The 27,770-nt window shown below is 38.2% G+C and overlaps 1 protein-coding gene across 4 annotated transcripts; it reads right to left on the bottom strand.

Annotated features, from left to right (window-relative positions):
* Positions 1-678: 678 nt before the first annotated feature.
* Positions 679-27,204, bottom strand: THUMPD3 (THUMP domain containing 3). 4 transcript variants are annotated; one of them, XM_029243484.1, is made up of 11 exons: positions 27,134-27,204; positions 25,539-25,827; positions 24,382-24,459; positions 17,358-17,834; positions 13,618-13,748; positions 11,401-11,470; positions 7,980-8,095; positions 3,390-3,500; positions 2,637-2,760; positions 2,428-2,460; positions 679-2,339 (listed from the first exon to the last, which is right to left on the bottom strand). In XM_029243484.1, exons 2-11 carry the CDS (start codon positions 25,791-25,793, stop codon positions 2,289-2,291), a joined length of 1,446 nt encoding a protein of 481 aa, XP_029099317.1. In that variant the 5' UTR covers positions 25,794-25,827; positions 27,134-27,204; the 3' UTR covers positions 679-2,288. The 4 variants fall into 4 exon arrangements, with proteins under 4 accessions (XP_029099317.1, XP_029099314.1, XP_029099315.1 ...); XM_029243481.1 differs by having other exon boundaries at positions 682-2,460; XM_029243482.1 differs by having other exon boundaries at positions 682-2,460; positions 27,017-27,141.
* Between the last annotated feature and the right edge of the window lie 566 nt (positions 27,205-27,770).

Raw genomic sequence — 27,770 nt, 5'->3', positions numbered from 1 at the left:
TTAAAATTTGGCACAGGAGAGACCTATATATGGTGTTTCTCCTGAACTTAAAAAAAAAAAATGTAACCAAGGTACAATAATTTGATTTTTTTGTCCTAGAAGTTTCAAACTTTCATCATGTTCCCACATAACACCTCATCTGAACTTGGAAAAGGCTATGCTTAGAATAAGGATGTTCTACTTTTCCTATGCCTAGCTCAGTAATTAATATTAAGCGCTTGTGCGCTTGTGGGCATGAGTATACTTCAGGCACTTTACAGACCTTTTAAAATACTTCCTTTTTTCAGTCTTCAGCTTACCTTTTGGTCCTTGCAGTGGAAACATGAGCCATGTCTGACATTTGACATGTCAGAATCTAAAATTTTCTGAAAGTCTTATTACCATTTTAAAAGAAATGTTTAAACAAATGTTTCCCTCTCTAGCCAAGTAGTATATTGTCTCTGGGAGATAACCATCTTCCTTTAATTTCATTAAATTTATAAAATCTGTCTCAATGTCTGTTGTTTTTTTTCCCCTCTAAAATGCATTGAATGTCTGCTCTATAACTCAAGTCATTCTGTTTTCAGATTACTGAGATTACCTTCCCCATCTTTTTACATCCCCATGGTGCAGGTCTGTTTCAAAAGTTGAAAACCAAGGTCACAGAACTAGTAGGTGGCAGTGTCATATATAATTCAATCTCAGCTTTTCTGAATCCTCATGTAGTGCGTTTCCTGTTCCTGTCACCAGATTACAAAACAATACTAGAGAGGAAGATGGCAAACTATTACAATGTTCACTACATACTTACATCATCTTAAATCACATCTGTTCATGTTTTTATGATGGTATTTAATAGGACTAAAGCTATGATATATTGAGCACAAATTTGATACACTTAAAAACAGCCAATATGCAAAAATACCCATCTGTTCAACAGATATTAAACGTCCATGCTGGTAGGTAATGTGTCAGGCAGTTGATGAACAGTAGAGAAAACATGGTCCTTGTACTTTTCCAGTCCTATGGACTGCTGACCAACACTTAGAGGTTTAAATGGTTTCTTTTGTGAGAGGTGAAAGGCTGTTTGTTCTATGTTGAACCCATAATAGTGAAACTGCATTCTGATGACCTTAAAAACTCCAGTCTAGGATATAAGACCCTTATAAATGTCTTACTTCCAATTCATTCTCAAGGGTGAAGTATATCAGAGAGAAACCATACAAGGACTGTTGGCTCTGCTGCTAATGTGAACTCTATTCTTTCAAAGGAAAGAAGTACTGTGTCCTTTTACTCTAAATGAGACATCAAAAGTTAGTATGTTACTGACATGACACTGAAAATCTAAGCTGAATGCAGCCAGAAACTCCAAAGTAAACTGAATACAGAATGCCACATAAAACCCCAACTCTGTCGCACAGAAGCACTGTTTTTACAAGGACTTGATGTTTAGGTTATTTCATTTTCCACTGTCTTGGGAAGGACTTTCTGCTACTGCAAAAGCAATTAAATATGAATAGTGACTGAGAGAAAATAAAAGAACTTACACGAAGTTTTTAATTCAAAGATACATGTTTGTTCTCTAGTCCTTTAGAGAAGCCAACAAAAATACTCTGATAGGTTTATGCTTGACTTTGAAAGGCATCACCACCTTTGTGTACTGAAAGAAAAATTTATTTAAATATGGCTTGTTGGTCCCATACTTCATCCACCAGTGTAATCCCTGCTGTTTACAAATAGAAATGTCTATTTAGTTCTATTAATCTGAATAATAGATGCATATTGTAATTTTTAAAGCAGATAGTGAACTTTTCTGTAGGTCTTGTGAGACTTCATCTTGTCATGGGGCAAACACTATTTTACAAAGTGTAGTAATGCTTCATTTTTTAAAGTTGAGGTGAAGAACCTGAGCGACTAAATAACAAAGCTGCAGAGGCAATGAAATGTAACCTCATGATCTGATTATGCTCTCTGCCTTTCCCTTAGGCCAGGGTAGCTTTCCACCTGCTACAGTGGAAAACAGGAACTGCTATAAAGCCTGAAAATAAAATGTTCTAAACCCAAATCCCAGAGTATTTTAGTAGGCTTAGCATCTTTAAAGCATTTTAAGAAAACTACTAATTGCCCAACTACAACAGCTCCAAAGAAAAGCTCTGCTTTCTCTTAAGACTTGTTCCATTCTATTCACACCTTTTGCTATCTAGGGTGAAGAGATTTACACCAAACTTCACTTTTATTAATACTATTTTCCTCTCAAAGCAAGTTCTTCATGCTGACGTGTCCACTGTCAGGAAGCACTGGCAGCGCTACTAATCATCTTTAGTCTTTGCATCACCAAGGAGATCTTTCTCCATCTTGTTCTGAAGGATGAACAAAAGTTTGAGGTGTACGTTTCAGAAGATAAACTGCAGCATGAAGACCCCCTATGTTGACCCAGACGGTATGTACCTTCCGCCACAGGTGTCCCATTCCAGATAATGCCTGTGTACACACAAAAAGTAGAAAAGTAATTAGCTGATAACTGCTTCTCTACCAACCAGGGGTCTTAGTAAGAAACACTGGGAGAAAACAAATCTTATTGAAATATCCCCAAGTGTACTTAAAAAGGTCCTAAAGTTGTCATGGGCTGGCTGAGTTTTCAAGCTAACGTACAGCACCTTGATAAAGCATTTCTTGTCCTGGGTCAGTAGTATAGCTTGGCCTGTCCCTGGCCTACAGACACGGCTCATCTCCCGTAGGCAAGCTGGATAAAGGTTCCAGTTTCTCTTCTTGGAGCCCATCCTATAAAAGAAGGTCTAATGAGTCACTTACTTTTGCAAAAAATAAGTATCTAGGACTATATGAAATGAGAAGTTACTAAAAACTCATTTTCATTGCAATAAGAAAGTCCTGAGGTATGAAAAATAGTTGCCTTCTAGAGCCAGAGCTTTGTCATTACATGTCAATGAAATGGTTAGATTTAGTTAAGTTGTTTAGAATTCTGAATGGGATGAACTGGTTACGGAAAAGATCTGACAACTATAATAGTTATGTTAATAGTTATGTAAGCTGTCCCCTTAATGAGTATAAGCAATCATTATGTAAATGAAACCAGTGATTAAAAAATATCCTGATAACCAAGTTTTCCTCAACCTTTCTCTGAAGTATTGATGTAATTCAACAACGGGCTACAAAGTGGATAAACTTGTGATGGTCAGGATCAAAGTGTAGTACATTCCTGAGTTCTCATAAGAAACAAAATGGGTGAATCTATCATATTGTTACATTCTTAAGTGAAAAACTGTTAAGTCTGCTAAAAGAAACGGAAGATTTCTGACAGAATAAGCTCAAGGAAAATACAACAGATTTAGAAGACAAGTGGGTACTAATATAACAAATGAAAGTAAAATTCATTTTTTTATAAGTCCCACCTTTTTCCAAATGGCATGTCTGTTACAATAATGTCCACAGAGCCAGTTCTTAGTGGCAAGTTGCAGATATCCCACTGAATAGTATCTATGGGCAAGCCCCAGGACAGTTTGCTGTGGCGACAAAAGAAAAGGTGCTTCAACATATCCTGAAGAATGAAATTTTAGAAGACTTTTCTTCTGAAGAGACTGCTATAAAATACAAAAACTAAAATAATAATATCAGTGACAACATCAACAACTTAGTAAAAATTTTTAAAGTAGCAGGTAGGCAGGAAGCATAGGTCATAAGCTAAAACTTTTATAATGACAGTCCGTAAAAAACAAGTAAATTAAAAAATTAGTTAAGATTGGTTTTCCAAAGCTGTCTATATCTGTTTCATCTACAATTTAAGAAGACAGATTAAGGGGAAAAGACCGTTAACACAAAGAACTGTAGTACACAACCTGAAAACAGTGTTGAGGCAGTTAATTACCTAACTGATGATGTAAAAACATTGTTGATGAAACACACTGGAAAAAACCAGAACACTAAAGAGAAAAAAGCTGATGAGGTGACACACCTGAAGGATAAAGTTTGGTAAGTCTACACAGAAATAACAGGAGACCTAAAGAAACAGATATGTAAAATTAGGAAATATAGAGGTACTGGTATTAAGATTAAAAAACATATCATACTATAAAAAAACAAGAGAACAAAAAAGTTAACATCAAAAAAATAATGACAGAAGGCTGGATGAATATAATAATATAAATGATTTAAATCCTCCCCATTAAGGCAAACCTACTAGTTTAAGAAACAAAATTATAACAGGCAATAATAATGCACAGGCTAAAAATTAAAAGCAAATCAAGATTATGAGCAGAAATTAAATGTTGTAATATTGATATTTAATAAAGAGTTTAATAAAAATAAAATGCAATAGAGGTAATCACTACATAATAGGAAAAAATACAGATATTAAAAATATGTATTACACTCACAAGCACCAATAGCTACAATAAAACAAAACAAAAAAGGCAAAAAATATTAAAAGTCAATGTAAGATTGGGACTTCCCTGGTGGTCCGGTGGTAAAGAATCTGCCTTCCAATGCAGGGGATGTGTGGCTTTGATCCCTGGTCGGGGAACTAAGATCCCACATGCTGCGAGGCAACCAAGCCCACGTTGCCACAACTACTGAGCTCCTGTGCCTCAACGAGAGAGCCCACGTACCACAAACTCACAGCTAGAGAGAGAAAAATCTACACACCACAATTAGAGAGAGGCCCGCTTGCCACAATGAAATATCCCGCATGCCTCAATGAAGACCCCGTGTACTGCAACTAAGACCCGATGCAGCCAAATAAATTAAAAAAATAAATATTTTTTAAAAATCAAGGTAAGATAGAATAGTACAGGTTGAACAGACAAAAAGTGAAGATGCAGAGGATATGAAAAATATAAAATATTCAGAAACTAGAAAAATTATTTGCTTAAAAATATCAGGTTTCAAAGAAACCCTAGTCATGTACTATGCCTCAGGAAAAAATCTCAAATATAAAACAAAATATACCATAAAAATTCATTAATCACAATAAAACATAATATAAAAATAAACTAAAAGCTTTTAACTACTTATGTATGAAAAATGATCTAAACCATTGGTCCTCAAAGTTGGGCCACAGACCAGCAGCATCAACATCACTGGGAAGCTTGCCAGGAAATGCAGACCCTCAGGTCCCATCCTAAACCTACTGAATCAGAATCTGTGTGTAGTTAACACGTTACCCAGGTGATTCATTTGAACATTAAAGTTTGAAAAGCACTGTCCTAAACAATTAGAACACAGAGAATCAAGTATATAACCAACCATTTAGAAAGTAACCAAAACAGATTTATCAAAATCTATAGGATATGGTCAACAGGAGTACTTAGCATAAAAGTCAGCTCTAGTAAAAACTTTTATTAAAAAGAAGACATTGGGCTTCCCTGGTGGCACAGTGGTTGAGAGTCCGCCTGCCGATGCAGGGGACACGGGTTCATGCCCCGGTCCGGGAGGATCCCACATGCCGCGGAGCGGCTGGGCCCGTGAGCCATGGCCGCTGAGCCTGCGCGTCTGGAGCCTGTGCTCCACAACGGGAAAGGCCACAACAGTGAGAGGCCCGCGTACCGCAAAAAAACAAAAAAACAAACAAAAAAAAGAAGACATTTACAGCATATAACTTAAGATTTTAGATAACAAATGAAAAGACCTCAATAGGAAATAGGAATAAAAAACAAAAAGCATCAAGCATAAAACCATAGAACAAATAGTATATGAAAGAACAAAACAAAGCACTGGCAATCTAATCAAAAGGGAAAAAAAAAACTAGCAAAGAAAAGAGGATAAGCAATATACAGACATAAAATAATATTAAGGCATACCATGTATAAATAATAAATATGAAAATTTGCATAAAATGAACAAATATTCTTAAGAACAACTGATTTCTACTTACAAATATAAACCTCACATTAAGGGTCATGGAGGCAGCTGTGAGGTCAATCATGGGATATAACGACTTCCTGTGCTCCTGGATATGAAGCACCTGTAAGACCTAACAAATCTGCTTACCGCTACATATTTCTGCCACTTTGTAAGAAAATGAAGGACTCCAAGCAGAGGAGACCAGAGAAACAATTTTGTGATGAGGCATCTCATAGGAAACTGCAGACCAAGTGCTATTTCAACCAATTCTTCCCAAAGACAGCTGAGACTTTGAAAGAATGGTGAAAGGCTGGCACAGATGGTGTGTCGTCAAATCCAATTTGTAGCCATGGGCTAGGGCTTAAGGTACTATAGCAACATACATCTCAGGATGGGAAATTTCCCAGAGGCTAACAGACTTTCAATGCACATATATCAAAGGTATATGGTTGAAGGACCTTGGAATATTTTGCTTGGAGGAGAGAGGATGTGGAGAGCTGGGATAGAGGGAGAGGAGGGTTGGTAGCCCTTCAAATATCTGATGTTAATCATCACTGGGACGCAGAGATAAGATTTTTCTTTATGGACTCAAGTGGAAGAAAAAACCCAGATCTGTACAAGGTACAGGGAGAGATTCAAGTTCCCTAAAAGATATGACTAGCACTCAAAGCTGTGCTAAGCTGGAATCAACAGCCTTCAGAGTCATAAGAGGTGTTTATACAGGCTGGAAGATCACTGGTCAGGATCTCCTACAGGACATTTAGGGACTGTAGGGACAGCTTTCAGGTCTTTTCCAACTCTGAGATTTAAGTGCCAAATAACAGAGGAAAGGCTAAATAAACTGTAATATTTCTGTACAATGGAATATTATGCAGTCATTAAAAAACATTGAATAAAAACATAAGCGTTTGAAAATTTTTTAATGTATTCAACTGTTTAATTGCATTAGAAAATATTAATATTTTAATATGTACTTGTTTTACAAGAACCTAGAAATTTTGAATTGAGAAAATGATTACAAAGCGTGTCTATGTGTCAGTCTGAGTTATGAATGAATTAGGTCCTGGGGCCCATGTGGTCTAGTAAGACTACAATCATCAAAAATGGTCCTGAAACATACTAACAAGAGGACATGAAAGCTAATACGTGTGGGATATGCAAATATTTGAACATTAGATTATTTTCCCCCCCGGTATTTCTCTAATCCTTATAGCATGTAGCATAGGATTGAGTTCCTTGTTGGTGTTCAATTAAGTTTCAGATATGAGAGTGCACCGCTGCCACTTCGGTCCTCTTCGAGGACAGCTAGGGCCCCTTCTCTCACCCCCTTCACCGGGTGCCTTCTCCAAACTACATCACTTATTCAATACTAAAACATTTCCAGAGAAAAGACCACTAGTCAGTTAGCAGGAGTCTTGTGCCTCTGTTAAACCCCCAGCTGGATGCCTGCATGCACTAATGGAAAACTTATGAAATTAAAATGAATCTGTGCAGTTCTTCCACTACATGGGAAAAAAGATATCTGAATAAGGAAAGAAAAAGGAAGACAGAAATAAAAATAGTTGCATTAGGGTGGGGGAAATTATAGTTAAAAATATTTTTAAAATACAAATTAGTTTCAATCAACTTTTAAAATTTAAATGGAGTTTCAATATATTCATTTGGCTATAATACTGTCACAATGCACTGGGTGTATTAGTTCATAAAGCCAATAAGAAAAGTGATTGTTGGACTTCCCTGGTGGTGCAGTGGTTAAGAATTCGCCTGCCAATGCAGGGGACACAAGTTTGATCCTGGTCCAGGAAGATCCCACATGCTGCGGAGCAACTAAACCTGTGCACCACAACTACTGAGCCTGTGCTCTAGAGCCTGCAAGCCACAACTACTGAGCCTGTGTGCCACAGCTACTGAAGCCCAGGAGCCTAGAGCCCGTGCTCTGCAACAAGAGAAGCCACTGCAATGAGAAGCCCGTGCACCGCAATGAAGAATAGCCCGTCTGCCGCAACTAGAGAAAGCCTGTGTGCAGCAACGAAGACCCCACGCAGCCAAAAAGAAATAAATAATTAATTTTAAAAAAAGAAAGAAAGAAAACTGATTATCTAAGTCTAAGAGATGCTACAAAATCTTTTAAATTAAAATTTTACCCTTCTTTCACTTGGCTCTTGGTCAATAAAGATGAGATGTTATTTGCTGCTCTATTCACAGCCAATGGATTATTATCACCAGCAATGTGATAACAGTTAGACCATTCTGTAGCCCCCTAAAAGACAAGAGTATATATGAAAACAGAAGTAGCCAACTGCAAAAAAAAAAAAAAAAAAACCGAAAAATGATTAAAGGTAAAATCATTTCAATCACTTGTCAATAAACAAGACAATCCAATCCAATCCAATAATCCAATGCTTTTCTAAAGTAGCAAAATACTGCATGCTGTCAAGTTTGCTATTCCCCTTGCTTGAAATGCCCTCCTGTTCTGTTTGCTGAACTCTTACTCATCTCTCAAGGCCCAGCTCAAATGTCATGCCCTCTGTGACATCAAGCACAACTCTCCAAGCTGTCTCTCATTTGCCCCTCCAAAAGCACTCTGTACATGTATCTGCCCCTGCACTTGCTCTCTTTTTAATTATTTCTATACCTGTCTGTGGCTCAAAACGTCTGGGAACTCCTTAAGGATAGGTCTGGTGTGTCACTCAGTCCCTCACCCAGCAGTGTCTGCCACACAGTAGGTATTACAGACTTTAAATACAAACATAGTTTAACCAAATCAAACTGACTAATCTATATCCTTTTGTGATTATGGAATTTTTATATAATCCGATAACCTGGAATATTTGAGAATTTAAATAAAGTGTAATCTCTATTATATAGGCTTTTGAATGATAACCACCATATTCTTGAAAGGATTTTGTCACTTTTTTTAAAAAAAATAAATTTATATTTGGCTGTGTTGGGTCTTCGTTGCTGCACACGGGCTTTCTCTAGTTGCTGCGAGTGCAGGCTCCTCATTGCGGTAGCTTCTCTTGTTGTGGAGCATGGGCTCTAGGTGTGCGGGCTTCAGTAGTTGTGGCGCTCAGCCTCAGTAGTTGTGGCTTGCGGGCTCTGGAGTGCAGGCTCAGTAGCTGTGGTGCACGGGTTTAGTTGCTCCGTGGCATGTGGGATCTTCCCGGACCAGGGCTCAAACGCATGTCCCCTGCATTGGCAGGCGGATTCTTAACTACTGCGCCACCAGGGAAAGCCAGGATTTTGTAATTTTAAATCAAAAACATGTCAGCAGAACAGAAATACCGAGCTTTCCATATTATTTGTGCAATGGGGTGACATACTACCCTAGGCCTGAACAATGTTCTATGCAGATTAACAGAAGGTTTCTGACATGAAAGCAGAGACAGTTCTGCCCTTGGTTTAGGGATGAGTAACAAACACCTCTTCCATGGTAAACAGTAATACCCCCATATCTATGGACACAGGGCTTCTAAGCTTTTTCTTTTGCCCAGACCCTTGAGGGTAATGGAGAAGGCTGATGTAGGGAGGATGATGTAGAGTTTGATGAAAGCCTCTCTGGTGATTCTGATTGCCGAGTATTCATTTTTTCTTCTAAACCTATTTAGATTTTCGGGTTTTATAGTACTTCCAAGTTTTAAAGGCAGTATTATAAATCAAATACTTTATACTTTGGTGAACAAACTGTTTATATACCCTTTCAATTCCTTTCATAATTTCATTCATTTTGATCATATACCAACTTAGGTTTTTCCATATTGACATCCTCATGCCTACCCCTACATGGAAATGCCTCAAACATTTTCTTTTTATTTATTTTTTATTTTTTGGTGGGGCTGGGAGCTCTTCCGGTCTCTCTCTAGCTCTGTTGTATATTTCTTGACATGTAGTAACCTTCACTGCTATTCCAGACCATAGACACATCATGGTTTAATGCTAGAGAAGCACACTCTGCTTTGTTCCCAGAATTCTTTGTGACAACAACTGAGTTTTCTCTGTGTGGCTCTTTAGCCAGAGTAAATTTCTCTAGCTGACACTAGCAGAAAACAGCAGTCATCTAGACTACTATGATTTCCTTCTGGGATTCAAATTCCCAGGTAGCCAATGTCATTTTCTAATTGCAGTCTGGATTATTTTTCCCTTTGTGGGTTGTTTTGGACTTGCTCATCTGTCCAGTTTCTGCTCAGTCACAGAATCTGTAGTATCTCCCTGCAGTTTATTCCCATTGGCTTTACATATACTATACATAAAGCAATTCTTTACAAATTTAAATTTGTAATTTTTTACAAATTTAATTTAATTTAAATTTAATTTTTTTTTTTTTTTTTTTGCGGTACGCGGGCCTCTCACTGCCGTGACCTCTCCCGTAGCGGAGCACAGGTTCCGGATGCGCAGGCCCCGCGGCCATGGCTCACGGGCCCAGCCACTCCACGGCATGTGGGATCCTCCCGGACCGGGGCACGAACCCGTGTCCCCTGCATTGGCAGGTGGACTCTCAACCACTGCGCCACCAGGGAAGCCCTAAATTTAAATTTCATTTAAATTTTTTACAAATTTAAGCAATTTTACTGGCACCCTCTTCCAAATTATTTATTATAAAAGTTTAGGTAATATTGATTCATTAATACGGATTCAAGGAGACTCTCCTGTTAAATGTTCTCCAATTAGAAAATGCCTTTCTATTTCTTGCTTTGCTTTAGGCAGTTTTTGAGTCCTCTCAATGTCATGGTATTTTCTGAAAACTTTGTAACCTTGCTAGACTTCCTAACAAACCTAACTAATGGTCACAGGCTTCCCCATCTTACAAGAACCTAGGAGGATGAAGAAGCATAGTCTCACTTTATAGAGATGAAATGCCCTCCTCCAGTTCAAGCTTGTGCCTTCAATTATCTTTTCTGTTCAAGTCTACGTTTGTCTGTTACAGAAATGGGACTCACCAGTTTGTAATTCTCAGCCTCCTCTGTAATCCAGTGACTAAACATGACTTATAACCTAAATCTAGTCCTTGGCTATTTGTAATAAGTGGCTACATCCTTATCACAAAAGTTCCAGCTTTACTAGTGTAATTCACTCAAAACTCTTGGGTCCATGGACCTAACCTTGGTGATTTCATTATGTCTAATTTACCCATGAGTTCTAGAACATTCTGGATGTATCACTTCCTTATCTAAAAGCTAAAGAAGGGTTCCCCTGGTGGCGCGGTAGTTAAGAATATGCCTGCCAATGCAGGGGACCCAGGTTCGAGCCCTGGCCTGGGAAGATCCCACATGCCACGGAGCACCTAAGGCTGTGCACCACAACTACTGAGTCTGTGCTCTAGAGCCCGCAAACCACAACTACTGAGCCCACGTGCCACAACTACTGAAGCCCACGTACCTAGAGCCCATGCTCCGCAACAAGGGAAGCCACCGCGATAAGAAGCCCGCACACCGCAACAAAGAATAGCCCCCACTGGCTGCAACTAGAGAAAACCCATGCACCGCAACAAAGACCCAAAGCAGACAAAAATAAAATTTAAAAAATAGTAAATAAATAAATAAATAAAAGCTAAAGAAAAGTTATTACCTCAATTGATATTGCCCCTGTTCCACACATCGGATCAACTATTATATCAGTAGGCTGAGGAGCACAGAGCCTAGAGAAGAAAACAGCCTATGTGAACAGACAAGACTTCCACGACTATTCCTAAAGCTGTAAGATCAAAGGCCTGTTATGCTAGCATGAAGAAACAATTGATATTTATTTTTAAAATCAATTTGTAATTACATGTTGACTCTACATCCTAGCACTTACAAAAACAAAAACATTACATATAACTAAAAGTCCCCTTTGATTACCATCCAAAATCCCATTTCACTTCCAAATGGAAATAGCTTCTAGATCTGTTAATATATGCTTTTAGAAAACACATGTTATTTTGTATATAGACCTGTGTTGTTACATTTAAAACAACTCAAATGTGTGAAGTAGAACATGTATCAATATAAGTTTACTGGAAATTATTCATTCAGTATTCCTTTCCTAATTAATTCAATTTGAAAGATTATAACATTGCTATAAAATAACTGCTTTACTTTGAGCACTTAGTATTTGCCAGGCATGGATTTAAGCTCTTTGCATGCATTATCTCTTTTAGTCCTTTTAACCATCTTGTGAGATAGGTTACTATTATTATTCTCATTTACAGATAAGCTGATGCAAACCTGTCCATGGACACAAAGCTAGTAGGTGACAGAGTCAGGATTAGAGGAATTACTGTTAGTGGCTTAAATGTTATCTCTTCTATGAAGCATCCCCTCCTCAGACAGGCGACAAGGTTTCTCTTTCCTCCTTTTGTCCTGCTATTCTTTCCACATTATATTATGGTTCTCCCTTACAAAACTGAGATTCCTGGGGACTAACTCTGGATTCTTATTGTAATACCTGTCCAGCTCTACTTCTCCATTCCTGCCCCTCAACACACGGCAACAGAATCCTTGGCAACCGTCTTGGTAGTAAGCAACCCCGTACTCCTAGCCACTGCTGCTGCGTCTGGGTGAACACATGACTGAAACTATGTCAACCAGATTCTCTCTTCTAAGACGTGGGAACAAAGAGCTAGAAGACCTAGGCAGTATGGGGCTGGCTGGTTATTTAAAACTGGAAATACATAAATTTAGATGGCGGGCAGCCATTTGCACAGATGAGCAAAACAAGAACCCGTAGGCTCCCAGGGTAGATAAAAGTGACTGTCTAGGTTTCTGGTGGTTTTCTAAGACCTGGTTCCTACCCTTCTTAAGATATGGCTTTTAGTTTTTCTGTGGATTTCCCAAGACTTCTCAGTATCTTGCCAGTAATTCCCCCTCCCACACAATCATCACTTTTTTTTAATCTTAATCTAGCTTACTTAGGTTTCTAACAGTTACACCCAAAATAACTCTCCATATCCCTGGCTCCCACCATAATGCCTGGCAGTAGATAATAAATGTTTGTTAAATGAATGAAGACTAGGAGCTCTTCCTTAATCAAACGGGTGCAGTTTTCTATTGTGGTCATTGAATTGACAGGTTCCAATTGTATTGAACTAGGACTCCATGGATGAGCAGGGTAAAAGAGGAAGCAAAGATTGGAGGAGTAGGAAATACAATTAACTACCAGGTTATGCCAGGCACCGTATGTAACAGGTATTTTTCATCTGTTTTTGCAATTTACTCCTCACTAATAATCCTTTAAGTCTAATATCAAACCCATTTTGCAGTCTGGCAAACAGAAACCTAGAGAAAACAACTCGTCCTAGTGGTGGAAAGAAACACCCAATCAAAGGGAAAAGGGCAAAGGAGAAAGAAAGTTATATCTTGCTCTTGGAAAAGTGGAAAATTTTCCATGTGAGTATAAAATTTTAAAATATAAGTAAAAGCTCTCTGTGTTCACTTATACATTATACACATTAAAACAATCTCTGCTTTCATCTGCTTCACTGCATAGAAATGAAACAAAGCAAAATTTGTTCTATTTCCCAACACGCAGTATATCCTTTCTAAACAGAAACGTGATAACCACGTTCAAGAGGCAGATGAAAACTACTGTTCTCATTTTAAAATCAAGAAAATTGAGATAGTAATTAAGTGATATTTTCAGGATCTCAAGGAATCAACATTGGATACAAAGAAAGAGAGCTTTAGCTTTTTATCCTGTTCCTTAACTACTAGATTCTAACACAGTACCTCACAAAAAATTACATTTTGAAGGGAAAATTCAAACCAAGTTGTCACGTTCATCTACATGGCAAACCCATTCTCTTACCTGAGCATCCCATAGGCAAGAGTAGATCTAAGAGTTGTGGGTCCAAAATGTGTGATATTTCTTCGGTGGAGACTCTCTTCTGTCAATGCAATGCCCACAACAATTTCATTATCATGGATATTCAAAAGAACCTATAAAATAAGAATAAAATAGTTTTAGGGTTATTCGAACTGTACTTATCACCAAGATTTTAAAATTTGAGGCTTTATTAATTTTTGTTACTTTATTACTGAGGTATACTTTGCATACAGTAAAATGCACAAATCTTAAGTGTGCAGCGCAGTAATTTTTACATATAAATGCTGTGTAACCATCATATAAACATATCTATAGTTTTTCTTGCCCTCTGTCAATACCCACCACAAATTATCATTAATCTGACCACTACCATGATAAACTATTTTGTCTTTTTTTGAGCTTCATATAAATGAAATCATTTAAGAATATTGTATTTAAAATTTTTTAAATCTATTTTATTCTCCTTTTAATTCACCGTATTCACAAGTTAGCTATAACCAGATTCCCCCCGAATTTTTATGAGAAACACATTTTGAAGGTTTCCAGGTTTTTAATATGCATTTTAAAAATTTTTAACTTTTTTGGAAAAAATTCCAAACATCCAGAAATGCTTACCAGAACACTGGCACAACGAACTCTTAAGTATGCTCTTCATTTAGATTAACCAACTGTTAACGATGGGCCACATTTGCTTTAAAACCTATTATTTTTTTAGTACTTTTTAAAACTTGACTCAAGTAATGTCTGTGAAAGAATGTTTCTTTTTGGTCTTAAGTTATAGTTTTTCTAACACACAGTTAAATATATACTATTCAAACAAAAATAAAAGTTGAAATAAAATATGTTCTGCAATCTTCCACCTAAAATTTCCTCATCATGATCTTAACAGCAGCAGCTAACACTTACCTAGCTATATGCAAACTACTGTTCTACACACTTTATATTTGTTACCTCATTTCATAGCCACACCCTCTGAGCTAGGTATTATTATCCTCCTTTTATAGATAAGGAAATTAAGGTACAAAGAGGTCAGTTTACTTGCCCAAAGTTATGCAGCTCGTAAACTGGGATTTAAATCCATGTAGTGTGGCTCCAGAATCTGTACTCTGAGCTCCCATGCTAACTTCTGGACATCACTGTTCTAGTTAGCCTATTCATTCTCATAACAGCTGTTACAAGAAAAAAAAGAATGGGGACTTGTTCTTCTGATTTGATGTGCAAAAAAAAAAGTTACAGAGAGAACAGGCAACTTGCCCCAGATTCAAGTGTCCCAAAAGCAACAGTAAATGACTCCTTGGTGAAAACGTCAGCTGCTAGGGGCCTTTTAAGCTGTCAGAGATGGAAAGACTTGTTAGTATGGCTCACATGTGAATCACCCTTATAGCAGAAGATTGAGACCAAGGAGGGTAAGCATGCTAAAAAGAGGTATCTGGATTTGGGAATCTAGCAGAATTTAAGAAAAAGGACAGCTGGCTCTAGCATGAGTATTAGCAATGATGTCCTGATTTTAGAAGGTCGAGGTTTGTTTTAAAAATGTATTCCACTTCAGAAGCAAAGTCTGAAACCAAGACACACAAAACAAAATAGTTGTTTTAATTCTTTTGAATTTTATAATCTGAAAGTCCACATAATGTTGTAAAAAGCACTAGATTAGAAATTAGAAAATTCAAGTCTTAATAGCTCCCATCTATTAAGCATGTAGTATAGACCAGGTATCACACCAGATACTTAAAATGTATAATCTCATTTAACCTTCAGGACACACAGGTATAAACTATTATTGGCTCCATTTGAAAGAGAGGCTCAGAGAGAATAACTTGTCCAAAGTTACACAGTTAGGGAGTCAAAAGTTGGATCTAGCTCTGTCTCAATAGCCCATGCTCTTCTTAATGATACCCTACAGTTTTCTTCCTTTGTGACATCTTTGGTTCTGGTATCAGGGTGATGGTGGCCTCACAGAATGAGTTTGGGAGTGTTCCTTCCTCTGCTATATTTTGGAAGAGTTTGAGAAGGATAGGTGTTAGCTCTTCTCTAAACGTTTGATAGAAGTCGCCTGTGAAGCCATCTGGTCCTGGGCTTTTGTTTGTTGGAAGATTTTTAATCACAGTTTCAATTTCAGTGCTTGTGATTGGTCTGTTCATATTTTCTATTTCTTCCTGGTTCAGTCTCGGAAGGTTGTGCATTTCTAAGAATTTGTCCATTTCTTCCACATTGTCCATTTTATTGGCATATCGTTGCTTGTAGTAATCTCTCATGATGCTTTGTATCTCTGCAGTGTCAGTTGTTACTTCTCCTTTTTCATTTCTAATTCTATTGATTTGAGTCTTCTTTTTTTCTTGATGAGTCTGGCTAATGGTTTCTCAATTTTGTTCATCTTCTCAAAGAACCAGCTTTTAGTTTTATTGATCTCTGCTATAGTTTCCTTCACTTCTTTTTCATTTATTTCTGATCTGATCTTTATGATTTATTTCCTTCTGCTAACTTTGGGGTTTTTTTTGTACTTCTTTCTCTAATTGCTTTAGATGTAAGGTTAGGTTGTTTATTTGAGATGTTTCTTGTTTCTTAAGGTAGGATCGTATTGCTATAAACTTCCCTCTTAGAACTGCTTTTGCTGCATCCCATAGGTTTTGAGTCGTCGTGTAGACATTACTCCAAAGATATACAGATTGCCAACAAACACATGAAAGAATGCTCAACATCATTAATCATTAGAGAAATGCAAATCAAAAACTACAATGAGATATCATCTCACACCGGTCAGAATGGCCATCATCAAAAAATCTACAAACAATAAATGCTGGAGAGGGTGTGGAGAAAAGGGAACCCTCTTGCACTGTTGGTGGGAATGTAAATTGATACAGCCACTATGGAGAACAGTATGGAGGTTGCTTAAAAAACTACAAATAGAACTACCATATGACCCAGCAATCCCACTACTGGGCATATACCCTGAGAAAACCATAATTCAAAAAGAGTCATGTACCACAATGTTCACTGCAGCTCTATTTACAATAGCCAGGACATGGAAGCAACCTAAGTGTCCACTGACAGATGAATGGATAAAGAAGATGTGGCACATACATACAATGGAATATTACTCAGCCATAAAAAAGAAACGAAATTGAGTTATTTGTAGTGAGGTGGATGGACCTAGAGTCTATCATACAGAGTGAAGTAAGTCAGAAAGAGAAAAACAAATACTGTATGCTAACACATATATATGGAATCTAAGAAAAAAAATGGTCATGAAGAACCTAGGGGCAAGATGGGAATAAAGACGCAGACCTACTAGAGAATGGACTTGAGGATATGGGGAGGGGGAAGGGTAAGCTGGGACAAAGTGAGAGAGTGGCATGGACATACATACAGTACCAAATGTAAAATAGATAGCTAGTGGGAAACCGCCACATAGCACAGGGAGATCAGCTCGGTGCTTTGTGACCACCTAGAGGGGTGGGGTAGGAAGGGTGGGAGGGAGGAAGACGCAAGAGGGAAGAGATATGGGGATATATGTATATGTATAACTGATTCATTTTGTTATAAAGCAGAAACTAACACACCATTGTAAAGCAATTATACTCCAATAAAGATGTTAAAAAAAAACCGATACCCTATTAGCTTTGTGGCCTCAGTTTGATTGTCCATAAGATTGGGTTAGTCTTGAAAATTCTACACATTTATGAGAGCCTTCTTGAATCATCACAGTAAGAGCCTGCACTTACCTCCACATCAAAGTTGGTCATGTCAGCCTTCCACTTAAAATAATCTTGAACAGCACCCCCAAAATCTCTTGCCGCCTCATTTGAGGAAAAGCAATGTTTCTCTCCTGCCCTGTTGCATGTGACTCTAAACTTCAGCACTTCAGGATCAGTTTCTTCTTTTGAGCTTTCCTCAGTCTCATCTTTGCAAGATGTCAAATCATCACCTACTAATGTTGATATCTCTTCTTTGATGGCTGCATTTTCATAATAGTCTAAGATCTGTGAATCTAAGACATTGTTAGTGAACTCTTTTTTGACCTCTCTCTCATCTGTTTTGTCTCCTCGTCCACTTTCAATCTTCTGTTTACTTGAATTCTGATTGATCTTTTTGTGCTTTGTTTTTTTTTTCTTGAAACATGTGTTAATCTTCCATATTTTTAAAGGGTCTGACCATGGAAGCTTCCCAGCCAAGTCCTCAAAATCCTTTAGAACTTCTTCCTATAAAAGAGAGAATGAAATCCATTCATTTCATTCATTTCTCACCACTTTAATTGAACAAATAAACCCCTACTTTGCCTACAGACTACGTTAATTGTTATGTTGGGGGTGGCAGGAGTACAGGACAAAAGAGTAAATAATATAATGTCTGCAATTGAGGAAATTAAAGTCTCACTGAAAATTAAGATTTACACAAATTAAGGCTACTACAGAATAATACAAGACAGAATGGTAGATCAGAGGCTGGGATTCAAGATTAAAATGTAAGCAAATAAGGAACTATTAACAGTGGTTACCTCCAGCGAGGGGAAATGAGGAGATGAAAGACAGGGGAGGGAGGGCAGCTTACCTCTCACTGACTTCCTTTTGAATTTTGTGCTGTGTATACATATTAACTATTTTTGAAAAGAAAAAACCCAAACCGTAAGCAGTTAAAAATGGATCTATCCAATTTCTAAATAGTATCTATAGTCATCTTTTAGAAAAGTAAATCTGATCATGCTTAAAGCCCCTCAACAGCCTCCCATTACACCCCCCAAAATTTAACTTCCTTAAAAAGCCCAAATAACCCGACTCTTGCCTGTGTCTCTTACATCACTTCAGGATCATTCTCTCCCTAGCTTCGTACCTCTGCTTGGAAGGTATATGCTTCATATGACCTCTCTGCATTGCTGGTTCTCTTCTCATTATTTAACAGCAATTTAAAAGGCACATCCTTTGAGAGACCTGCTCTACTTAAAGTAATCCTCTCAAGTCATTCTTTTCTCATTTTATTTTCTTTAGAGAACTTAACATTATCTAAAGTTATTAGGTTTAGGCTCCTCCCAGAAGGTAAGCACAGGGTGGAAAGACCTTGGCTGTCTTGACCATTGCTATAAACCACACATCTAGAGCAGTGTCTGGTGTAAAAAAGGTGCTCAGTAAACAGCTAATGGATATGTGGTAAAATGTTAAAATGGGTGGTACAGAGCCGTGCTGTCCAATTCAGCAGCCACTAGTCACATACAGCTACTGAAATATTTTAAATGATTTAAAATTAAAAATTCAGTTTCTCAGTCATATTAGCTACACTTCACATGGCTATCATGCTGGACAGCATAAACATACAACATTTCCATCAGAAGTTCTGGTGCAGAGCACTGGCACAGACAGTATATGTTACTGAAGATCAAAGTAGAAAGAAATCAGTGCTGACTGATGGAGCTGAGACTTGAATTGGAAGTGAGTGAAGGCTGTAATACTACTTGAAACCTGATGAACTAATGGTAATTTCAGGTTGGGCAAATTCAATTTTATGTACAAATAATTTCCATATAAAGGGCATCTATAGGACTTGTAGGTTTAACATGGTGGGATAACACTGGTACAGCCCCTTTCTTTCTTCAGAAACCACTCTAAAAGAAAAGAACAACAGAAATACCAACTCTATCCTAATAGAATCTACATGATATCTGTAACCTAGAAACAGAACATAAGAATTATAACATAAGAATTCCCAGGCTCAGTGAAGGTAAAGCAGAGGTGCAGAAAGACAACAGAGGGAGAATGACTACAGATCTCAAAGGGGAGAGCAGTCTGCAGAGCAGTAGGAAATAAACTCTTCTCTGGAACAGCAGGGAAGAAGTACATGCACTGAGAGGGAGCGTCCCTGGATCTCGTTTGTACCCAGAAGCAGCAGAGGAGAGAAATGGAGGCTGAACAAGGAATCTCACAGACATGCTCTATTTGCTGGAAACAGAGTAGAGATGGGGAGATATACTCTACATTGTGAATAACCCTAAAGCTGCTGAATGCTTCCAGCTAGGGAGAAGTAATGGTTAAAAGAACTCATTAAGTGGTATGGAAATTACACCTCAATAAAGCTATTTAAAAAAAAAGGAAGAGAACTCATTCACCACAACCTTTTGTCAAAAGGAACTTCACAGTGAACCAGAGGGATTTCTTGCTAGCTTGGAACAGTTCCTGAACCTCCTATAAAGAGTAGGCCCAAGAGGGACTACCTCATTCAAAGATGAGCAATTATCAAAAGTTATCAGCACCAGACTTATATGAACGGAAAAAAGGAGAAAAGGGACAGAAAAACAGCGGACAAAAACCAGTGACCAGAAAGACACTGCCACAGAGCAGCTGAAAACCATGATCAAATATGTTGACATGACATCAAAAAATGTAATAAGGAGATACTTTTGCAAAATAAGAGCTCAATTGCAAAATAAGAGCTCAAAGCACAGATATAAAAGCAGGAAAAAGATGAGGGGAGCTGCCAGAAGGAGATGAAACAGGATCTTGTAGAGTTCAAAGAAAAGTGGAATAAAAAAACAAACCACTGCAAAAGTGAAGCCCATATTGAAAGCACCACATATAAAAGCCACCGCTGAAAACACAGTAAGGGATGTGAAGAAAAGTAAAGCAAATACAATAAAAATGAGCAAAAATTTTAAAATGGATTAGAGAGAACATGATAAAACATCAAAGACAGTCAAAGAGATCCTGCTGTATGTATAACTGGTTTATCCCTGATGGAGGGATTTAAAATAAAGAAAACATACTAAAAAAATAATTCAAGAAAACTTTCAAGAAACATAAATGGAAGTGAATTTCTCTACAGACTGACATGTCTTAACTGGAATTAGCAACAAGGAGATGTACCCTGGTGAACTTCAAAATTGAAAAAAAAAATCATCTGGGCATCAAGCAAAAATAACAAGAAAGCAACAAATACGGAGGAAAAATAACAGGATGACTTCAGAATTCTCCATGGCAACATTTCATGCTAGAAGAGAACAAACATTGTCTATGATATTCGTAAGGAAGGAAAGCGTGACTCCAAATTTTAAACCCAAATTATTAATCAAATAGAAAGGTGAAAGACAAACATTTGTGAACTCATGCCAGTCAAGAGATAAAAACTGTAACAAAAGGACAGGTAGTATGCCTATAATCAATTTAACTATAGGACTAAAATGAAAACAAATACAGGGATTATGACTGCAAAACAGAATGTAAATGTTACAAAGTGGCCTGTCCTTAGAGGGGAAAGGGAACAGAAGATGGGAAGTAATTTAAGCACACTGATATCCTCTTCTCTCATTCCCCAAGGTCAAAGGTTAGAAATTAACGCTTAGCAGAGAAAGTGCAAAACACAGGCAGTTTGGTGCTTCCAGAATATAATCTCAGTGACTTTTCATGCAGCATTAAAGCTTTTCGGGTTTCATCCAATCTTTAAAATAAATAAATAAATAAATAAAGATGATTTTTAAAAAAGTATATTTAAAGGATTTAAAGGCATGTGGTTCAACATGCCTTTATACAAATACAAAAATACAAAATACAAATACAAAAATACAAAATACAAATACAAATACAAAAATTATAAAACTGGAAGGTGAAAGGGAAGGAAGAGAGATGTGGGAAATATGCCAATTTCATCACTGCTCTTAGTAGGGATTCAAAAATACTGTGTAAACAGTAGATTAGGTTGTATTTATAAAGGTAACAGCTAGAGAGCAAATACAAGCCTTCCAAATATTTTAAAACACGTGCACGGGGAAAAAGCAAAGAAAACACATAACATAAATTTTTAAAAAGAAAGAAAAAGAAAGCAGAAGGTGTGTAGCATAAATGTGACAGAACCAAGACCAAACATTTCTGTCATGTCAATAAACATCAATGGGATAAACTTATTAAACAGAAAAATGACCCTCAGACTGAATATGTACAAGGGTGTATATAGGATGTTCATTGCACTACTGTAATAGCAAGACTGTGAAAAATCCTAATGTCCTAAAATGGGACCGATTAAATTGTGATACAGTCAAATCCAACAATGATATTGCCATGATCTCCAAGATAAATGAGAAAAAGCACAGCACAGGACAGTATGTATGTCATACTTCCATTTGTGTAAATATGTAAATAAAATACACATATTCATAAAATATCTCTAGAAGGATATCTCAGAAATTGGTAATAGTTGTTGCCTCCAAGGAGGGAAACACGTGGTATGAAAACGGGAATACTTTTCACTGTATATCTCTTCAGTCTTTACAGTTTTGCTCTAAGAACATGTATAAACTAGCTTAAAAAAATTTTAATCACAGATGTTAGCCTTTTTTTTAATCAGTTAATAAAAAGGCTAATAAAATTCATGGTATCATCTGAATATTTAAAAATAAGAGAACCCGGGCTTCCCTGGTGGCGCAGTGGTTGAGAGTCCGCCTGCCGATGCAGGGGACACGGGTTTGTGCCCCGGTCTGGGAAGATCCCACGTGCTGTGGAGCGGCTGGGCCCGTGAGCCATGGCCACTGAGCCTGCGCGTCCGGAGCCTGTGCTCCGCAACGGGACAGGCCACAGCAGTGAGAGGCCCGCGTACCGCTAAAAAAAAAAAAAAGCTATTGAAAAAATAAGAGAACCCATTAGAATGCTTAAACTAACAGGCTTTTATAAGCCATGAGAAAGTATAATGCAACAAAGAAAAACTGATGGTCAACAGAATGAAAACTAGAAGCGAATGTTTAAAAACAAGGTTTTATTGGGGGCATGTTCCAAATTAAGTCCACAAAGTGGAGGGCTTAACAATTTCTCATGGTTATACACAAGAGAAGTTGCCCTTGCAGAGATCTGAAAATCTACCTTAGGGCTTCCCTGGTGGCGCAGCAGTTAAGAATCCACCTGCCAATTCAGGGGACACAGGTTCATGCCCTGGTCTGGGCAGATCCCACATGCCGTGGAGCAACTAAGCCCATGTGCCACAACTTCTGAGCCCGAGTGTCACAACTACTGAAGCCCATGCGCCTAGAGCCCGTGCTCCGCAACAAGAAAAGCCACCACAATGAGAAGCCCGCGCACCGCAACGAAGAGTAGCCCCCACTCGCCGCAACTAGAGAAAGCCCGTGTGCAACAACAAAGACCCAATGCGGCCAAAAGTAAAATAAATAAACAAATTTTAAAAAATAAATAAAAGGTGAAATTATTTTTTAAAAAAAGAAAAAAAAAAAGAAAGAAAATCTGCCTTAATCCCTGCTGCTCTTCTTCTGGGACTTCCACCAGTAATATCTTTTGCAGTTACTTACAAGGCAACTCTGAATACCTGGCTCATATATAGAACCATTCCATAATAACAAATTCACCTTCAAAAACACTCAAAATAATACAAATTCTAAGATGACAAAAACATAGTAATTGAAGAAAATATTAATAACACCCTAGTAGGTTAGAGGCAAGAATTTAAGATGGACACTTATAGTTTAAAAAATATGTTAACATTTATTCATGTATAGAATTGACTATCACAATTTTGAAATACTTAAGAGCAAAAACTGTCAGCACCCTGCCTGTTATTCACTAGTTTTATAGATATGATATGGTTGGCAATGCCTATCAGAAGGCTGAAGGGTTATAAAACTAGTGTTAGAAGTTACATTGTTAGTTAATAAAATTATCATCTATTTTGAGTCTCAATTCTTTTAGGTCTGTTTTTTTCTAGGTTGGGGGTTCATATCAGTTTGGTTTTTGAAATCAACCTGTGGTCAATAAATAAAAATTAGAGAATTAGGCAGCACATCACAACTTTAAAAAAGACTATTTCTAATATAGGCAATAAAACTGAAAGAAAAAAGTTTTCAAGCATTTGACTCTGGAAACCAGACCAAAAAGCAATCTGGAAAAATACCAAAGACTCACTGTGATCTATTTTCAGCGTTCAGCTTAGGCAGCGTCTCAATATTTAGGAATCAGACGCTAAATACAAGTTGGGGATAAAGCTGTTATCCTAACAACTGAAGGAGTATTTAGATATTACTTTGGCTTTATTTCAAAAAACAAGCTAGAGAAGAAAGCAGGGCAAAAGGAGCATGGTGAGAGAAAGTGTTATTTGTAGATGACACAAACTGTCACCTACTCTGGTTCACAGCCTAGAAGCAATTCTATTTTGAAACCATACACATCAGCAAAGCTCATCTAAGGTGTCCATCTTTTCTAAGAAAGTCAAACAATTTGTTCTATTTCTTATAAGTTTTTCAATATTGATATTTATTTCTTTGTTCTGTTATTCTTTCATCTTTTTAGAAAATGGAATACAATTAACATATATTATTTTAGTCTCAGGTGTACACATAATGATTCAGTATTTGTTTACATTGCAAAATGATCACCACAAGTCTAGTTAACATCTGTCACCATACCGTTAAAATTTTTTTTCTTGTGACGAGAACTTTTAAGACCTACTATCTTAGCAATTTGCAAATGTGCAATACAGTATTAATTACAGTCACCATACTGTACATTATAGCCCCAGGACTTACTTATAACTGGAAATCTGTACCTGTTGACTCCCTTCATCCATTCCCCACCCCCTGCAATAATGATTTTTAAAAGCAACTTTTGCGATGGACTATCAATAAATCTCTGGATTTTACTGTAAAAGTCTCCCAGTATTCTATATTATAAAAGCAGCAGTAATGCTAAACGATACACAGAATGTGAAAAGTGGAAATAATCTCTTTGGGAAGACGGCTGAAGATCAGCTACTGTGTTTGGGATAGCTCACCTTTGTTTCTTTGAACTGGTAATCCTTAAACTCCTGAACAACCACAAATAAGTTATCAACTGATCTCAGACAGTGAACCTGGGGAGGGAAAAAAATGTTGGAAACAAATTTCTGCAAAAGCTTTTGAAGCGCATAAACTGTCAGCATTTAAATATAAAAATCAGGTACAAAGATTTTAAAGCAGCTAATACCTATAATTTGTATTTAAAATTTTTCCCAGCTTCTGTTCCTCTACAGAAAAGGAAAAAAGACAGATGGCAGGATAGAAGCTTGAAGTGTTATGTGGGCAACATGGGTTTGGGGGGGAAGGGAGAGATGAAGACAGTGAAGTGGGGCTTTATACTGCCCTCATGGCTCTCTGGGGTACTGTATAGGGTTTGAGCTCCAGCTCTGCGATTATTAGCTAAGCAACCCTGTGCAAATTACTTACTCCTAAGCTCAATTTTAGGAATAAAATTAATTAATCCTTAATTAATGAGGATAATGGTAGGGCCTATCTTTACAAAGCTGCTGAGTTATTATCTAAAACACTGGATGAAAAATACTTGCTTGCCAATTCATCCCACAGATATGTAGTGGGTGTCTACTATATGCCAGATACTAAAAGCTTGGGAAATATTGACCAAAAAAAAGAAAAAAAAAAACCAAAACAGGCAACAATCCCTGCCCTCATGTTGCTTATGTAGTAATGAGATACAGCTTAGCTTTTACTTTAGTGGGATGGCAGTTTGCTGACCTTCACTTCTCACCTTCAGTGATTCCTAATTACTTTTGAGCAAGAATAAATTTGACACAGATAAAAAGAAAAATCTCTCCCTTTACGCTTCACCACTGAAGTCTAAACTTCAGCTAGATGCTGAAGTAAATAAATTCTAAGAGGCGTAGCAGATACTAAGAATTTCTTCATAAGTCTCACAGGATCCTTTCTGGTGAATTCATCCTCAGGAAATACTAGGATCACTTCTAAAAAATATAGCAAACCTAGTAGTCACAGTTACAAATCAGTACCCAATGGAAAATGCAGTAATACTTTAAAATTACCTGATTTGGGGCAGAGCAAAGAAAAGCAATAAGGATTCCAGAGAGGTCTGTAAACTAGAAAGTAACCATAAAATGATATATTTAGAAAACTATTTTAAACATTGCTTCATTCAAACCTGAGCCAGACTTTCCACTGAAATGTCAAAATATATCTTGCCCCGGTCTTTGCTGATTTTGCACGGTGACCCCAATTTCTCTCTCACTTCATCTGCAGCTGTTTGCTCAAAACCAGTAGGCACAGTGGCTCCAATAGTGACTTGGAGATGTTCAGACTCACTTCTGAGGCCACTTTCTGTCACTTGTATAGACCTCTGGTTCTCATGAAGGTTCACATCCAGGAGCTGGTTAGTGGCTTCTTGAACATCAGACATATTGGCAGTGCTTCCAAGGTCCTGAATATAGTCCCTTTAAAAGTAGTACAGAAAAGAAAAAGAAATAATGCCTAAACATTATCACCTCTTATTTCAACTATAACTAAAAACATCTGCTTTGGAGGTCTGGCAGAACAACGCAACACAACTGAATCAGTATTCACCAAAGATAAAAGGACTGAATGACATGGGTACAAAGTGGAGGATATAAAATATTATTAAACAAGCAATACAGATAGTGTGGAAGAAAAGGAGACAGACAGGAGTATTTCCACAGCATGCAATGTTTGGTTTGGGATCACCTATCTTGATGATAGCCATCGCATAACTACAACAGTTAATCCCAAAACAGAAGTTGCTAGAACACATTCAAAAATATTTCTACATCTAGTCCTTTTTCAGCTAGCAGTTAAGAACATGGGGCTTTGGAATTTCAGACCTGGGTCTGAATTCTTGCCCTCACCATTCAGAGGCTGAATGACCTAAAACAAGTTTATTCTCCATTGCCTCAACTTCCCCATCTGCTAAATGGGAACTGAATAATGCCTCTCTCTTAGAGTTGTTGTAAGACTTCAGTGGGAATAGCATACTGCCAGGCCCATGATTAAAACTTGCTAATTAAGGATATCTATCTTCCTCCTTGAAATGGATAGTGATTCATGCATTAAAAAATGATTAACTGAGCACCTACTATCTAGTGACTACAAATATTTGAATGCCTAGGACAGGACAGGCTCTGGGATGCTTGGATGGGCATCAAGAGAGACCTGTGAACTATTTAAACCAGTAAGCCAAATTTCCTTTATCTGAGCTTTTGGTAGGGTGGGGGGCGGGGTGGAGTAGGAGGGACTAAAGAGCTGGGTGGGAGGTGGAGATCAATAGTTCTTGGCAGATTTTCAAAGTTTTGTGAGCCAAAACAACTTAAGTAGGCCCAGAGTACCTACACAGTTCTTGTTCTGTACCCGGGACAGGCGACAGTGTCTAACACAAATAAAAGTCAGTTCCTGCCATTAAGGAGCTCACAATCACTGTGATACGATCTCTATCTGCTAAATAAGGCAGCTGAAGCCCACGAAAGGACGTATCCTACCACGGTCAGAGAGCCAACCAATGGCGCAGGCTAGAATGAAACCCACGTCTCCCGACTCCCACCCCCAGGGCCCTAATCACAGGATCCCGGGGAGCAGGTGAAGCCCAGGGAAAGGTAGCGAGAAGGGCTCCACCGTGGATCGGGCTGAAGTGCAGCCAGTCTCCGGCCCGGGTCGCAAGACGAAGGCCGCCCTTCCCTGCCGAGGGTCAGCAGCGCCCCAACGGGCCACTCCCACCCGCCGCCCGGTTACCGGTCGGCAACGAACACCCTTCCGGCTCCCGGTGCCGCCGAGGCCAGCGCTCCCAGGTCACCGCGCCGGAAGTCGCCTCGGTGCCCCGGAAACGGAAGTCTGGTGGCGCGGTCACAGCGGCTCCGCGATAGGGGCGGGCGCTGGGGCGAGGTCGCTGAGGAAAAGGCATGTGTGGAAAGGTCTGTGCGCGGTGGCGTGCAGTACGTGGTGGTTGGTTTCTGCGGTTGCGGACAGGCGCCTCAGCAAGCTGAACCGGGGAGGCCACGGGCTTCGTCGCCAGGCGTCATTGTAGCTAACTTTAGAGGGCGCTTAGCGGCGCTGGCACTGAGTAAGCGCTTCACACGCGTCATTTAATTTGTTCCAATAATTCTCAGGTGGCAGGGGCCACCCCTCTTAAATAGCCGGGGAAACTGAGTCTCACAGAGGTTAAGTATCTTGCCCAAAACGTCCCCCACAGCACTTTAGAGGCAGAACTGGGATTTGAACCTGGGTGCTGTGACTCCAGAATGCTTGCTCTTAGCGTCTGAGCCAGTATTGCTCAAACTAGTCCCTGAGTTGTACATTGCCTTCATTATTTTTGCCCAATTGTACTGTTGTTTACTTAACACTTTTCTTTAAATTTATAGCTTCAACAAGT

This window comes from Monodon monoceros, unplaced genomic scaffold (genome assembly GCF_005190385.1).
Source record: "Monodon monoceros isolate NGI ecotype Baffin Bay Population unplaced genomic scaffold, NGI_Narwhal_1 Super_Scaffold_3, whole genome shotgun sequence".
NCBI classification, from domain to species: domain Eukaryota; kingdom Metazoa; phylum Chordata; class Mammalia; order Artiodactyla; family Monodontidae; genus Monodon; species Monodon monoceros.
This window is presented reverse-complemented; position numbering and strand designations above follow the sequence as displayed.

Coding starts and splice junctions, on each gene's coding strand:
- THUMPD3 (XM_029243481.1), bottom strand. CDS start 25,793: ATGTCTGATGTTCAAGAAGCCACTAACCAGCTCCTGGATGTGAACCTT. Junction 8,096..11,400: donor CAGGGGCAATATCAATTGAG/GTAATAACTTTT, acceptor CTTGTCTTTTAG/GGGGCTACAGAATGGTCTAA. Junction 3,501..7,979: donor AAGAGCCAAGTGAAAGAAGG/GTAAAATTTTAA, acceptor TTGTCGCCACAG/CAAACTGTCCTGGGGCTTGC.